Here is a 17,750-nt window from a genome sequence, read left to right as displayed (position 1 = left end):
CAGCCACGAAGCTAGCCCTGAGCCAGCTGCCACCGAGTGACCCAGCCACGAAGCTAGCCCTGAGCCAGCTGCCACCGAGTGACCCAGCCACGAAGCTAGCCCTGAGCCAGCTGCCACCGAGTGACCCAGCCACGAAGCTAGCCCTGAGCCAGCTGCCACCGAGTGACCCAGCCACGAAGCTAGCCCTGAGCCAGCTGCCACCGAGTGACCCAGCCACGAAGCTAGCCCTGAGCCAGCTGCCACCGAGTGACCCAGCCACGAAGCTAGCCCTGAGCCAGCTGCCACCGAGTGACCCAGCCACGAAGCTAGCCCTGAGCCAGCTGCCACCGAGTGACCCAGCCACGAAGCTAGCCCTGAGCCAGCTTCCACCGAGTGACCCAGCCACGAAGCTAGCCCTGAGCCAGCTGCCACCGAGTGACCCAGCCACGAAGCTAGCCCTGAGCCAGCTGCCACCGAGTGACCCAGCCACGAAGCTAGCCCTGAGCCAGCTGCCACCGAGTGACCCAGCCACGAAGCTAGCCCTGAGCCAGCTGCCTCCGAGTGACCCAGCCACGAAGCTAGCCCTGAGCCAGCTGCCACCGAGTGACCCAGCCACGAAGCTAGCCCTGAGCCAGCTGCCACCGAGTGACCCAGCCACGAAGCTAGCCCTGAGCCAGCTGCCACCGAGTGACCCAGCCACATAGCTAGCCCTGAGCCAGCTGCCACCGAGTGACCCAGCCACGAAGCTAGCCCTGAGCCAGCTGCCACCGAGTGACCCAGCCACGAAGCTAGCCCTGAGCCAGCTGTCACCGAGTGACCCAGCCACATAGCTAGCCCTGAGCCAGCTGCCACCGAGTGACCCAGCCACATAGCTAGCCCTGAGCCAGCTCCCACCGAGTGACCCAGCCATGAAGCTAGCCCTGAGCCAGCTGCCAGCCGAGTGACCCAGCCACGAAGCTAGCCCTGAGCCAGCTGCCAGCCGAGTGACCCAGCCACGAAGCTAGCCCTGAGCCAGCTGCCAGCCGAGTGACCCAGCCACGAAGCTAGCCCTGAGAGCCAGCTGCCACCGAGTGACCCAGCCACGAAGCTAGCCCTGAGCCAGCTGCCACCGAGTGACCCAGCCACGAAGCTAGCCCTGAGCCAGGTACACCTCCCGGCCTACTCCGTGATCACCTCCCGGCCTACTCCGTGATCACCTCCCGGCCTACTCCGTGATCACCTCCCGGCCTACTCAGTGATCACCTCTCGGCCTACTCAGTGATCACCTCCCGGCCTACTCAGTGATCACCTCCCGAACCCCAACACGGATTAAATCCGTATAACTTCTAGTTCTAAGCATTGCTCTTCTTTATTTTATTTTACGATATTGAAAATGATACAGTCGGTATTTTGAAATTCCCCGGTATACGGTATATGGTATAAACGGTATAAGGTATAAATGGTATATTGGCCAAATCTAGTATGTATGGTGTAACGTGTTGTCTCTGTCCTCTCTATCGTGGAGTTCATCAGTCTGGCTGTAGGGCTGGTCTATATCTCTGACAGGTGTTGTCTCTGTCCTCTCCAGGTATGCTAGAGTTCATCAGTCTGGCTGTAGAGCTGGTCTATATCTCTGACAGGTGTTGTCTCTGTCCTCTCCAGGTATCCTAGAGTTCATCAGTCTGGCTGTAGAGCTGGTCTATATCTCTGACAGGTGTTGTCTCTGTCCTCTCCAGGTATGCTAGAGTTCATCAGTCTGGCTGTAGGGCTGGTCTATATCTCTGACAGGTGTTGTCTCTGTCCTCTCCAGGTATCCTAGAGTTCATCAGTCTGGCTGTAGAGCTGGTCTATATCTCTGACAGGTGTTGTCTCTGTCCTCTCCAGGTATGCTAGAGTTCATCAGTCTGGCTGTAGAGCTGGTCTATATCTCTGACAGGTGTTGTCTCTGTCCTCTCCAGGTATGCTAGAGTTCATCAGTCTGGCTGTAGGGCTGGTCTATATCTCTGACAGGTGTTGTCTCTGTCCTCTCCAGGTATGCTAGAGTTCATCAGTCTGGCTGTAGGGCTGGTCTATATCTCTGACAGGTGTTGTCTCTGTCCTCTCCAGGTATGCTAGAGTTCATCAGTCTGGCTGTAGGGCTGGTCTATATCTCTGACAGGTGTTGTCTCTGTCCTCTCCAGGTATCCTAGAGTTCATCAGTCTGGCTGTAGGGCTGGTCTATATCTCTGACAGGTGTTGTCTCTGTCCTCTCCAGGTATGCTAGAGTTCATCAGTCTGGCTGTAGAGCTGGTCTATATCTCTGACAGGTGTTGTCTCTGTCCTCTCCAGGTATCCTAGAGTTCATCAGTCTGGCTGTAGAGCTGGTCTATATCTCTGACAGGTGTTGTCTCTGTCCTCTCCAGGTATGCTAGAGTTCATCAGTCTGGCTGTAGAGCTGGTCTATATCTCTGACAGGTGTTGTCTCTGTCCTCTCCAGGTATGCTAGAGTTCATCAGTCTGGCTGGGGCTGGTCTATATCTCTGACAGGTGTTGTCTCTGTCCTCTCCAGGTATGCTAGAGTTCATCAGTCTGGCTGTAGGGCTGGTCTATATCTCTGACAGGTGTTGTCTCTGTCCTCTCCAGGTATGCTAGAGTTCATCAGTCTGGCTGTAGGGCTGGTCTATATCTCTGACAGGTGTTGTCTCTGTCCTCTCCAGGTATCCTAGAGTTCATCAGTCTGGCTGTAGGGCTGGTCAGTATTAGAGGAGTGGACGCAGGACTCTACCTGGGCATGAACGAGAGAGGAGAGCTCTATGGGTCGGTAAGTTAAACACTCCTCTCTCCTCTACCCCCCTCTACACACTCCTCCTCTCCTCTCCTCTCCTCTCCTCTCCTCTCCTCTCCTCTCCTCTCCTCTCCTCTCCTCTCCCCGCCTCTACATATTATCTCCTCCTCTCCCCTCCCCTCCTCTCCTCTCCTCTCCTCTCCTCTCCTCTCCTCTCCTCTCCTCTCCCCTCCCCTCCCTCCTCTCCCCTCCTCTCCTCTCCTCTCCTCTTCCCGCCTCTACATATTATCTCCCTCCTCTCCTCTCCTCTCCCTCCCCTCCCCTCCCCTCCCCTCCCCTCCTCTCCTCTCCCTCTCCTCTCCCTCCTCTCCTCGCCTCTACATATTATCTCCTCCTCTCCTCTCCTCTTCCCGCCTCTACATATTATCTCCTCTCCTCTCCTCTCCTCTCCCCGCCTCTACATATTATCTCCTCCTCTCCTCTCCTCTCCTCTCCTCTCCTCTCCTCTTCCCGCCTCTACATATTATCTCCTCTCCTCTCCTCTTCCCGCCTCTACATATTATCTTCTCCTCTCCTCTCCTCTCCTCTTCCCGCCTCTACATATTATCTCCTCTCCTCTCCTCTCCTCTTCCCGCCTCTACATATTATCTCCTCTCCTCTCCTCTCCTCTTCCCGCCTCTACATATTATCTCCTCTCCTCTCCTCTTCCCGCCTCTACATATTATCTCCTCTCCTCTCCTCTCTCCTCTTCCCGCCTCTACATATTATCTCCTCTCTCCTCTCCTCTCCTCTCCTCTCCCTCTCCTCTCCTCTCCTCTTCCCGCCTCTACATATTATCTCCTCTCCTCTCCTCTTCCCGCCTCTACATATTATCTCCTCCTCTCCTCTCCTCTCCTCTCCACTCCTCTCCTCTCCTCTCCTCTTCCCGCCTCTACATATTATCTCCTCTCCTCTCCTCTCCATCCCCCTGCTCCCCCTCCTCTCCTCTCCCCTCCCCTCCTCTCCTCTCCTCTTCCCGCCTCTACATATTATCTCCTCCTCTCCTCTCCCCTCCCTCCCCTCCCCTCCTTCCTCTTCCTCCCTCCCTCCCTCCTCTCCTCTTCCCTCCTCTCCTCTACCCTCCTCTCCTCTACCCTCCTCTCCTCTACCTCTACCCTCCTCTCCTCTTCCCGCCTCTACATATTATCTCCTCTCCTCTCCTCGCCTCTACATATTATCTCCTCCTCTCCTCTCCTCTTCCCGCCTCTACATATTATCTCCTCCTCTCCTCTCCTCTTCCCGCCTCTACATATTATCTCCTCCTCTCCTCTCCTCTTCCCGCCTCTACATATTATCTCCTCCTCTCCTCTCCTCTACCCTCCTCTCCTCTACCCTCCTCTCCTCTACCCTCCTCTCCTCTTCCCGCCTCTACATATTATCTCCTCTCCTCTCCTCGCCTCTACATATTATCTCCTCCTCTCCTCTCCTCTTCCCGCCTCTACATATTATCTCCTCCTCTCCTCTCCTCTCCTCTCCTCTTCCCGCCTCTACATATTATCTCCTCTCCTCTCCTCTTCCCGCCTCTACATATTATCTCCTCCTCTCCTCTCCTCTTCCCGCCTCTACATATTATCTCCTCTCCTCTACCCTCCTCTCCTCTACCCTCCTCTCCTCTACCCTCCTCTCCTCTTCCCGCCTCTACATATTATCTCCTCCTCTCCTCTCCTCTTCCCGCCTCTACATATTATCTCCTCTCCTCTCCTCTTCCCGCCTCTACATATTATCTCCTCTCCTCTCCTCTTCCCGCCTCTACATATTATCTCCTCTCCTCTCCTCTTCCCGCCTCTACATATTATCTCCTCTCCTCTCCTCTTCCCGCCTCTACATATTATCTCCTCCTCTCCTCTCCTCTTCCCGCCTCTACATATTATCTCCTCCTCTCCTCTCCTCTTCCCGCCTCTACATATTATCTCCTCTCCTCTCCTCTTCCCGCCTCTACATATTATCTCCTCCCCTCCTCTCCTCTCCTCTTCCCGCCTCTACATATTATCTCCTCTCCTCTCCTCTTCCCGCCTCTACATATTATCTCCACTCCTCTCCTCTCCTCTCCTCTTCCCGCCTCTACATATTATCTCCTCCTCTCCTCTCCTCTTCCCGCCTCTACATATTATCTCCACTCCTCTCCTCTCCTCTCCTCTTCCCGCCTCTACATATTATCTCCTCCTCTCCTCTCCTCTCCCCGCCTCTACATATTATCTCCTCTCCTCTCCCCTCCCTCTCCTCTCTCTCCTCTCCTCTCCCCGCCTCTACATATGATCTCCTCCTCTCCTCTCCTCTCCTCTTCCCGCCTCTACATATTATCTCCTCCTCTCCTCTTCCCGCCTCTACATATTATCTATCTCCTCTCCTCTCCTCTTCCCGCCTCTACATATTATCTCCTCCTCTCCTCTCCTCTCCTCTTCCCGCCTCTACATATTATCTCCTCCTCGCCTCGCCTCGCCTCGCCTCGCCTCGCCTCGCCTCGCCTCTCCTCTCCTCTCCTCTCCTCTCCTCCGCAGTAGAGTACAGCAGTAGAGTACAGCACTGTAGAGTACAGCAGTAGAGTACAGTACAGTAGAGTACAGCAGTAGAGTATAGTACTGTAGAGTTCAGTACTGTAGAGTATAGTACTGTAGAGTACAGCAGTAGAGTACAGCAGTAGAGTATAGTACTGTAGAGTACAGTACTGTAGAGTATAGTACTGTAGAGTATAGTACTGTAGAGTACAGCAGTAGAGTATAGTACTGTAGAGTACAGCAGTAGAGTATAGTACTGTAGAGTACAGCAGTAGAGTATAGTACTGTACAGTACATCAGTAGAGTATAGTACTGTAGAGTACAGCAGTAGAGTACAGCAGTAGAGTACAGCAGTAGAGTATAGTACTGTAGAGTACAGCAGTAGAGTACAGCAGTAGAGTATAGTACTGTAGAGTATAGTACGGTAGAGTATAGTACTGTAGAGTACAGCGGTATTGTATAGTACTGTAGAGTACAGCAGTAGAGTATAGTACTGTAGAGTACAGCAGTAGAGTACAGTACTGTAGAGTACAGCAGTAGAGTACAGTACTGTAGAGTACAGCAGTAGAGTATAGTACTGTAGAGTACAGCAGTAGAGTATAGTACTGTAGAGTACAGCAGTAGAGTATAGTACTGTAGAGTACAGCAGTAGAGTATAGTACTGTAGAGTACAGCAGTAGAGAGTATAGTACACAGTAGAGTATAGTACTAGAGTACAGCAGTAGAGTATAGTACTGTAGAGTACAGCAGTAGAGTACAGTACTGTAGAGTACAGCAGTAGAGTACTGTACTGTAGAGTACAGCAGTAGAGTATAGTACTGTAGAGTACAGCAGTAGAGTATAGTACTGTAGAGTACAGCAGTAGAGTATAGTACTGTAAGGTCGTAAAAGTATAACCCAGTTATTGTAAACAGCCCCACTCCAGTTATTGTAAACAGCACCACTACAGTTATTGTAAACAGCCCCACTCCAGTTATTGTAAACAGCACCACTACAGTTATTGTAAACAGCACCACTACAGTTATTGTAAACAGCACCACTCCAGTAATAACTCTATAAGACCTGAGTTATTTTAGTAATAACTCTATAACTAATAATCTGAAGGTAGGATACTTCGAGAATCAATTGGAGGTCTTTCCCAGAGTACTTTTTTGTTATTGTTTTGTTATTTGACCTTTATTGAACTAGGCAATTCTCTTAAGAATAAATTCTTATTTACAATGACGGCCTCCCAAAAGGCAAAAGGCCTCCTGTGGGGACGGGGGCCTGGGATTAAAAATACAATATAAAAATAGGACAAAACACATCACAACAGAGAGACACCACAACACTACATAAAGAGAGACAACACTACATAAAGAGAGACAACACAACACTACATAAAGAGAGACAACACAACACTACATAAAGAGAGACACCACAACACTACATAAAGAGAGACAACACAACACTACATAAAGAGAGACAACACAACACTACATAAAGAGAGACCTAAGACAACACTACACTACATAAAGAGAGACAACACAACACTACATAAAGAGAGACCTAAGACAACACAACACTACATAAAGAGAGACAACACAACACTACATAAAGAGAGACACCACAACACTACATAAAGAGAGACAACACAACACTACATAAAGAGAGACAACACAACACTACATAAAGAGAGACAACACAACACTACATAAAGAGAGACAACACAACACTACATAAAGAGAGACAACACACACATAAAGAGAGACAACACAACACTAAAGAGAGACAACACAACACTACATAAAGAGAGACACCACAACACTACATAAAGAGAGACACCACAACACTACATAAAGAGAGACAACACAACACTACATAAAGAGAGACACCACAACACTACATAAAGAGAGACAACACAACACTACATAAAGAGAGACACCACAACACTACATAAAGAGACACCACAACACTACATAAAGAGAGACAACACAACACTACATAAAGAGAGACACCACAACACTACATAAAGAGAGACAACACAACACAACATAAAGAGAGACTTAAGACAACACAACACTACATAAAGAGAGACAACACTACATAAAGAGAGACCACAACACTACATAAAGAGAGACAACACTACATAAAGAGAGACAACACAACACTACATAAAGAGAGACTTAAGACAACACAACACTACATAAAGAGGGACAACACTACATAAAGAGAGACCACAACACTACATAAAGAGAGACAACACTACATAAAGAGAGACAACACTACATAAAGAGAGACCACAACACTACATAAAAGAGAGACCACAACACTACATAAAGAGAGACACCACAACACTACATAAAGAGAGACACCACAACACTACATAAAGAGAGACAACACAACACTACATAAAGAGAGACCACAACACTACATAAAGAGAGACTTAAGACAACACAACACTACATAAAGAGAGACAACACAACACTACATAAAGAGAGACAACACAACACTACATAAAGAGAGACACCACAACACTACATAAAGAGAGACAGACAACAACACTACATAAAGAGAGACACCACAACACTAAAGAGAGACACCACAACACATAAAGAGAGACACCACAACACTACATAAAGAGAGACACACAACACTACATAAAGAGAGACAACACAACACTACATAAAGAGAGACAACACAACACTACATAAAGAGAGACAACACAACACTACATAAAGAGAGACACCACAACACTACATAAAGAGAGACAACACAACACTACATAAAGAGAGACACCACAACACTACATAAAGAGACACCACAACACTACATAAAGAGAGACAACACAACACTACATAAAGAGAGACACCACAACACTACATAAAGAGAGACACCACAACACTACATAAAGAGAGACACCACAACACTACATAAAAGAGACCACAACACTACATAAAAGAGACACAACACAACACACCACAACACTACATAAAGAGAGACACCACAACACTACATAAAGAGAGACAACACTACATAAAGAGAGACAACACAACACTACATAAAGAGAGACTTAAGACAACACAACACTACATAAAGAGGGACAACACTACATAAAGAGAGACCACAACACTACATAAAGAGAGACAACACTACATAAAGAGAGACCACAACACTACATAAAGAGAGACACCACAACACTACATAAAGAGAGACAACACAACACTACATAAAGAGAGACCACAACACTACATAAAGAGAGACTTAAGACAACACAACACTACATAAAGAGAGACAACACAACACTACATAAAGAGACACCACAACACTACATAAAGAGAGACAACACAACACTACATAAAGAGAGACAACACAACACTACATAAAGAGAGACAACACAACACTACATAAAGAGAGACACCACAACACTACATAAAGAGAGACACCACAACACTACATAAAGAGAGACCCACAACACTACATAAAGAGAGACACCACAACACTACATAAAGAGAGACACCACAACACTACATAAAGAGAGACACCACAACACTACATAAAGAGAGACAACACTACATAAAGAGAGACCACAACACTACATAAAAGAGAGACAACACAACACTACATAAAAGACAACACAACACTACATAAAGAGAGACAACACAACACTACATAAAGAGACACCACAACACTACATAAAGAGAGACAACACAACACTACATAAAGAGAGACAACACAACACTACATAAAGAGAGACAACACAACACTACATAAAGAGAGACACCACAACACTACATAAAGAGAGACACCACAACACTACATAGAGAAACCACAACACTACATAAAGAGACACCACAACACTACATAAAGAGAGACAACACAACACTACATAAAGAGAGACAACACAACACTACATAAAGAGAGACAACACAACACTACATAAAGAGAGACACCACAACACTACATAAAGAGAGACACCACAACACTACATAGAGAAACCACAACACTACATAGAGACACCACAACACTACATAAAGAGAGACAACACAACACTACATAAAGAGAGACAACACAACACTACATAAAGAGAGACACACAACACTACATAAAGAGAGACACCACAACACTACATAAAGAGAGACACCACAACACTACATAAAGAGAGACAACACTACATAGAGACAACACTACATAAAGAGAGACAACACAACACTACATAAAGAGAGACACCACAACACTACATAAAGAGAGACAACACAACACTACATAAAGAGAGACAACACAACACTACATAAAGAGAGACACCACAACACTACATAAAGAGAGACAACACTACATAAAGAGAGACCACAACACTACATAAAGAGAGACACCACAACACTACATAAAGAGAGACACCACAACACTACATAAAGAGAGACAACACAACACTACATAAAGAGAGACTTAAGACAACACAACACTACATAAAGAGAGACAACACAACACTACATAAAGAGAGACAACACAACACTACATAAAGAGAGACAACACAACACTACATAAAGAGAGACAACACAACACTACATAAAGAGAGACAACACAACACTACATAAAGAGAGACAACACAACACTACATAAAGAGAGACACCACAACACTACATAAAGAGAGACACCACAACACTACATAAAGAGAGACACCACAACACTACATAAAGAGAGACACCACAACACTACATAAAGAGAGACAACACAACACTACATAAAGAGAGACAACACTACATAAAGAGAGACAACACTACATAAAGAGAGACAACACTACATAAAGAGAGACAACACAACACTACATAAAGAGAGACACCACAACACTACATAAAGAGAGACAACACACAACACTACATAAAGAGAGACCACAACACTACATAAAAGAGACAACACAACACTACATAAAGAGAGACAACACTACACTACAAAGAGAGACAACACAACACTACATAAAGAGAGACACCACAACACTACATAAAGAGACACCACAACACTACATAAAAGAGAGACAACACACAACACTACATAAAGAGAGACAACACTACATAAAGAGAGACACCACAACACTACATAAAAGAGAGACAACACAACACTACATAAAAGAGACACCACAACACTACATAAAGAGAGACAACACAACACTAAAGAGAGACACCACAACACTACATAAAGAGAGACTTAAGACAACACAACACTACATAAAGAGAGGACAACACAACACTAAAGAGAGACAACACAACACTACATAAAGAGAGACAACACTACATAAAAGAGACCACAACACTACATAAAGAGAGACTACACAACACTACATAAAGAGAGACCACAACACTACATAAAGAGAGACACCACAACACTACATAAAGAGAGACACCACAACACTACATAAAGAGAGACAACACAACACTACATAAAGAGAGACCACAACACTACATAAAGAGAGACTTAAGACAACACAACACTACATAAAGAGAGACAACACAACACTACATAAAGAGAGACCACAACACTACATAAAGAGAGACTTAAGACAACACAACACTACATAAAGAGAGACAACACAACACTACATAAAGAGAGACAACACAACACTACATAAAGAGAGACAACACAACACTACATAAAGAGAGACAACACAACACTACATAAAGAGAGACACCACAACACTACATAAAGAGAGACAACACAACACTACATAAAGAGACACCACAACACTACATAAAGAGAGACACCACAACACTACATAAAGAGAGACAACACTACATAAAGAGAGACAACACTACATAGAGACAACACTACATAAAGAGAGACAACACAACACTACATAAAGAGAGACACCACAACACTACATAAAGAGAGACAACACAACACTACATAAAGAGAGACCACAACACTACATAAAGAGAGACTTAAGACAACAACACTACATAAAGAGAGACAACACAACACTACATAAAGAGAGACAACACAACACTACATAAAGAGAGACCTAAAACAACAACATGGCAAGGCAGCATGGTAGCAACACAACATGACAACATGGCAGAAACACAACTTGGTAGCAGCACAAAATAGGGTACAAACATTATTGGACAGACAACAGCACAAAGGACAAGAAGGTAGAGACAACAATACATCACAGACAACAGCACAAAGGACAAGAAGACAACAATACATCACAGACAACAGCACAAAGGACAAGAAGGTAGAGACAACAATACATCACAGACAACAGCACAAAGGACAAGAAGACAACAATACATCACACAAAGCAGCCACAACTGTCAGTAAGAGTGTCCATGATTGAGTCTTTGAATGAAGAGATAAAACTGTCCAGTTTGAGTGTTGGTTGCAGATGGTTCCAGTCGCTAGCTGCAGCGAACTGAAAAGAGGAGCGACCCAGGGATGTGTGTGTTTTAGGGACCTTTAACAGAATGTGACTGGCAGAACTGGGGTGGTATGTGGAGGATGAGGGCTGCAGTAGATATCTCAGATATGGGGGAGTGAACAGGTGTTGTATGTGGAGGATGAGGGCTGCAGTAGATATCTCAGATAGGGGGGAGTGAACAGGTGTTGTATGTGGAGGATGAGGGCTGAACAGGTGTTGTATGTGGAGGATAGGTATCTCAGATAGGGGGAGTGAACAGGTGTTGTATGTGGAGGATGAGGGCTGCAGTAGATATCTCAGATAGGGGGGAGTGAACAGGTGTTGTATGTGGAGGATGAGGGCTGCAGTAGATATCTCAGATAGGGGGGAGTGAACAGGTGTTGTATGTGGAGGATGAGGGCTGCAGTAGGGGGGAGATAGGGGGGAGTGAGGCCTATGAGGGCTGCAGTAGATATCTCAGATAGGGGGGAGTGAGGCCTAAGAGGGTTTTATAAATAAGCATCAACCAGTGGGTCTTGTGACGGGTATACAGAGATGACCAGTTTACAGAGGAGTACAGAGTGCAGTGATGAGTCCTATAAGGAGCATTGGTTAATCTGATGGCCGAATGGTAAAGAACATCTAGCCGATATATAATATACACTGAATGCACAAAACATTATGAACTCTTTCTATAACAGAGACTGACTAGGTGAATCCGGGTGAAAGCTATGATCCCTTATTGATGTCACTTGTTAAATGCACTACAGACAGTCAGTGTAGATGAAGAGGAGGAGACAGATTAAAGGAGGATTTATAAATCTTGAGACACTTGAAACATGGATTGTGTACATGTGCCATTCAGAGGGTGAATGGGCAAGACAATAGATTGAAGTGCCTTTGAAAGGGGTTTGGTAGTTCTTAATGTTTTGTCCACTCGGTGTATATATTTAACCCACCACCTGGATTCGGTCCAATGTAGACACATTTGATAAATTTGTAAAATGGCTCTTGAATATTTTGGTACCTACTGGAGAGCTCTTCTTTGTCTACACCCATTCAGCGTCGTTCACAGCCTCTTAATCTTTAGCCCCGCACATCTCATTAAGGATTCAAATGTGAGGCCACGTGCTAAACAGAGTGAGTAAGGTAGTGTAGTAAACAACCAAATATTTCAGGACTAAAAGTGGTGATAATAGTTTGCAGAAAGTAGTAGTTAAAACACACTAATCTAATCCTAATCTGACTTTAGTTAAAACACACCTTATCCTAATCTGACTTTAGTTAAAACACACTTTATCCTAATCTAACTTTAGTTCAAACACACTTTATCCTAATCTGACTTTAGTTAAAACACACTTTATCCTAATCTGACTTTAGTTAAAACACACTTTATCCTAATCTGACTTTAGTTAAAACACACTTTATCCTAATCTGACTTTAGTTAAAACACACTTTATCCTAATCTGACTTTAGTTAAAACACACTTTATCCTAATCTGACTTTAGTTAAAACACACTTTATCCTAATCTGACTCTGGTGCAGGTCATGATGTTCTTCACATTACCGTCTCTGTTAAACACACGCTATATCAAATCAAATCTATGTTTATTTGTCACACAGGATACTGAGGTGTAAACGGTTACTTTGCATAGTGGAGTCTTTTGTTTAGACACTTAGCTAGCTAGCTAAACAATGGAATATAATCCCAACTCTAATGCCGCATTCAAAACAACCGGGAACTAAATATATATTGATTTTTTTTTATTAATTCTGACTGGGAAACATCGATTTGAACGGTCATCCACAGAGGGTTCTACGTGGAACCCAAAGGGGTTCTACCTGGAACCAAAAAGGGTTCTACGTGGAACCCAAAAGGGTTCTACCTGGAACCAAAAAGGGTTCTACCTGGAACCCAAAAGGGTTCTCCTATGGGGACAGCCAAATAACTCCTTTGGAACCCTTTTCTCTAAGAGTGTACTTTGAAAAACAGTGCTGTTCGCTCAGAATCGCTCAAAAGTTGTTTCGTTTCCACAGACAGATTAGCATTTACTTTTCAGCTGTGCTTTCCAAATAGTAGGCCTACATTTTTATCGCAATTGTGTTTTGAAATTTGTGAAAGGCAAACTGACAGTCTCATCCAACCATAGAAATCCAATCCAAAAAATGCCAGTTCCCATTGACTGACAGTCACTGCTAGTGTTCCCATGAGTCTAACTGTCAGGGTAAAAGGCTTCAAATCATTCTATGGATTATACTGTATCCATGGCGACAGCCTTCTATAAATGCTTCTGATAAAACTTCATCCACAGCTATTTTTAGAAGCTATTGATTCTCTTTAGCTAAGCGACGCTCTCTGGTATATTTATAATGATTGTATTTATGTCAGCTCAGACAGGAGTAATGTCATTTTTGGGACAATTATTTATTATAGACAAATTTTGGCTAAATTATTTCAATACCTCCAGCGCCTATGCTCTTTATAATCTCCTCTATGCTCTTTATAATCTCCTCTATGATCTCTTCTGTAATCTCATCTATAATCACCTCTAATCTCTCTATAATCTCCTCTGTCTCTTCTATAATCTCCTCTGTCTCTTCTATAATCTCCTCTGTCTCTTCTATAATCTCCTCTGTAATCTCCTCAAAACTCTCCTCTATGCTCTCCTCTGTAATCTCATCTGTAATCTACTCTGTCTCTTCTATAATCTCCTCTATGCTCTCTTCTGTAATCTCATCTATAATCATCTCTGTAATCTCCTCTATGCTCTCTTCTGTAATCTCATCTATAATCACCTCTGTAATCTCCTCTATGCTCTCTTCTGTAATCTCCTCTGTAATCTCATCTATAATCACCTCAATCTCTCTATAATCTCCTCTGTAATCTCATCTATAATCTCCTCTATCATCTCCTCAATAATCTCCTCTATAATCTCCTCATCTCTCTATGATCTCCTCTATGAATCTCTCTATAATCTCCTCTATGTTCTCCTCTATAATCTCCTCATAATTTCTCTATATTCTCCTCTATGCTCTCCTCTTATCTCTCCTCTACCCCTCCACCTCTACTCACCTCACCCATCTCCTCTTCCCCTCTTCCCCCTCTCTTCACCTCACCCCGCCCCTCTCCTCAACCCCTCCACCTCTACTCACCTCACCCCGCCCCTCTCTGCCCCTCCACCTCACCTCACCCCACCCCTCTCTGCCCCTCCACCTCACCCCTCTCTGCCCCTCCATCTCACCTCACCTCACCCCTTTCTTCCCCTCCACCTCACCTCACCTCACCCCACCCCTCTCTGCCCCTCCACCTCACCTCACCCCACCCCTCTCTGCCCCTCCACCTCACCCTCACCACCTCACCCCTCTCTGCCCCTCCACCTCACCTCACCCCACCCCACCCCTCTCTGCCCCTCCACCTCACCCCACCCCTCTCTGCCCCTCCACCTCACCCCTCTCTGCCCCTCCACCTCACCCCACCCCTCTCTGCCCCTCCACCTCTCCTCACCCCTCTCTGCCCCTCCATCTCACCTCACCCCACCCCTCTCTGCCCCTCCCCCTCACCTCACCTCACCCCTTTCTGCCCCTCCACCTCCCCTCACCCCACCCCTCTCTGCCCCTCCACCTCACCTCACCCCACCCCTTTCTGCCCCTCCCCCCTACCTCACCTCACCCTGCACCTCATCAGAAAACATTATTGTCGTAGGGAACAGTCATCTCCAAACAGCCTGTGTTGTTACACCTACATATCTACATCAGGTTGGTCATATCATTGATCCTTAGTGGACCTGTAGCAGGAACCCAGAAGAGAGATGAGTAAAGATACCGTGTGCAGCTATAGAGGACGTCTGTGTTGTACGGGTTGTCATAGAAACAACTAGACCAGCGCAGAAGAGACAGGCGTGGTGTTTACCTCTCGTGACTCTGGGCTTCTAAGAAATAGTCAAAAGTCTTCCCAGGTCCCATAACTCAGCCGTTCCCTGAGTTAGGACGAGATAGGAACCTTCTCCGTTAAAATATTTACATATTTGACCAAGTTCACTAAGTATACACAGTCAGGACTATTTGCAGGTTAGCTCACAGGGTGTCTGTGAGGCTGAGGTGGCCCTGATGGACACTTTTTAAATACAGCCGAATTTCAGATTAAACCTTTAAAGTGGCAATATGCACATTTCTGGGTGACCCAATCCAATACACACAGAAATGTCAGTTATAGATCGGTCATTCTCATTGAAAGCCAGTTTAAGGAACAATAGGTCTGTTCTATGTGCTCTATTTCTATGCTTCCCGTTCTTTTTCTTTTGTACACCAGACTCAAACAACTGAAAATACAATGATTGAGGTTATGGAAAATATATTTCAGTGGTTTAAATGGTTCAATGATTGAGGTTATGGAAAATATATTTCACTGGTTTAAATGGTTCAATGATTCTCTGGTTTAGATGGTTCAATGATTCTCTGGTTTAGATGGTTCAATGATTCTCTGGTTTAGATGGTTCAATGATTCTCTGGTTTAGATGGTTCAATGATTCTCTGGTTTAGATGGTTCAATGATTCTCTGGTTTAGATGGTTCAATGATTCTCTGGTTTAGATGGTTCAATGATTCTCTGGTTTAGATGGTTCAATGATTCTCTGGTTTAGATGGTTCAATGATTCTCAGTGGTTTAGATGGTTCAATGATTCTCTGGTTTAGATGGTTCAATGATTCTCAGTGGTTTAGATGGTTCATTGGTTTAGATGGTTCAATGATTCTCAGTGGTTTAGATGGTTCATTGGTTTAGATGGTTCAATGATTCTCAGTGGTTTAGATGGTACAATGATTCTCATTGGTTTAGATGGTTCAATGATTCTCATTGGTTTAGATGGTTCAATGATTCTCAGTGGTTTAGATGATTCATTGGTTTAGATGGTTCAATGATTCTCAGTGGTTTAGATGGTTCAATGATTCTCATTGGTTTAGATGGTTCAATGATTCTCAGTGGTTTAGATGATTCATTGGTTTAGATGGTTCAATGATTCTCAGTGGTTTAGATGGTTCAATGATTCTCAGTGGTTTAGATGGTACAATGATTCTCTGTGGTTTAGATGGTACAATGATTCAGATGGTTCAATGATTCAGATGGTTCAATGATTCTCAGTCTCTATAGCAGGTCCTTCATGTTGGGGATAACAACAGACAGACTGTCTCTATAGCAGGTCCTTCATGTTGGGGATAACAACAGACAGACTGTCTCTATAGCAGGTCCTTCATGTTGGGGATAACAACAGACAGACTGTCTCTATAGCAGGTCCTTCATGTTGGGGATAACAACAGACAGACTGTCTCTATAGCAGGTCCTTCATGTTGGGGATAACAACAGACAGACGACATGAGAGAGAAGGGTGACTTCCCTAGCGGGTCTGGAACCAAGGCCACCAGCACCAATGACATGAGAGAGAAGGGTCACTTCCCTAGCGAGTCTGGAACCAAGGCCACCAGCACCAATGGCATGAGAGAGAAGGGTGATTTCCCTAGCGGGTCTGGAACCAAGGTCACCAGCACCAATGGCATGAGAGAGAAGGGTGATTTCCCTAGCGGGTCTGGAACCAAGGTCACCAGCACCAATGGCATGAGAGAGAAGGGTGATTTCCCTAGCGGGTCTGGAACCAAGATCACCAGCACCAATGGCATGAGAGAGAAGGGTGATTTCCCTAGCGGGACTGGAACCAAGGTCACCAGCACCAATGTTAGGCCCAGTCCTGAAGAAAGCCTAACCCCTCCTCCCTAGGCACTTGGTATGGTTAGTTATCTCTGGACAACAGATGAATGGTATGGTTAGTTATCTCTGGACAACAGATGAAGAGTGATGAATGGTATGGTTAGTTATCTCTAGACAACAGATGAATAGTATGGTTAGTTATCTCTAGACAACAGATGAATGGTATGGTTAGTTATCTCTAGACAACAGATGAATGGTATGGTTAGTTATCTCTAGACAACAGATTAATAGTATGGTTAGTTATCTCTAGACAACAGATGAATGGTATGGTTAGTTATCTCTAGACAACAGATGAATGGTATGGTTAGTTATCTCTAGACAACAGATGAAGAGTGATGAATGGTATGGTTAGTTATCTCTAGACAAC

General features: G+C 45.0%; 1 protein-coding gene across 2 annotated transcripts in view; it reads left to right on the top strand.

The window, feature by feature from the left end:
* Positions 1-17,750, top strand: part of LOC123994223 (fibroblast growth factor 16-like) — a 56,569-nt gene that overhangs the window by 8,807 nt on the left and 30,012 nt on the right. For both annotated transcript variants that reach the window (XM_046296761.1, XM_046296760.1), the window contains exon 2: positions 2,655-2,758. In XM_046296761.1, coding sequence (XP_046152717.1) covers positions 2,655-2,758 — 104 coding nt within the window. The remainder of the gene's footprint in view (positions 1-2,654; positions 2,759-17,750) is intronic.

This window comes from Oncorhynchus gorbuscha, linkage group LG13 (genome assembly GCF_021184085.1).
Source record: "Oncorhynchus gorbuscha isolate QuinsamMale2020 ecotype Even-year linkage group LG13, OgorEven_v1.0, whole genome shotgun sequence".
Classification (NCBI taxonomy): Eukaryota; Metazoa; Chordata; class Actinopteri; order Salmoniformes; family Salmonidae; genus Oncorhynchus; species Oncorhynchus gorbuscha.
The sequence above is the reverse complement of the archived record's forward strand: the minus strand, read 5'-3'. Positions and strand labels throughout refer to the sequence as shown.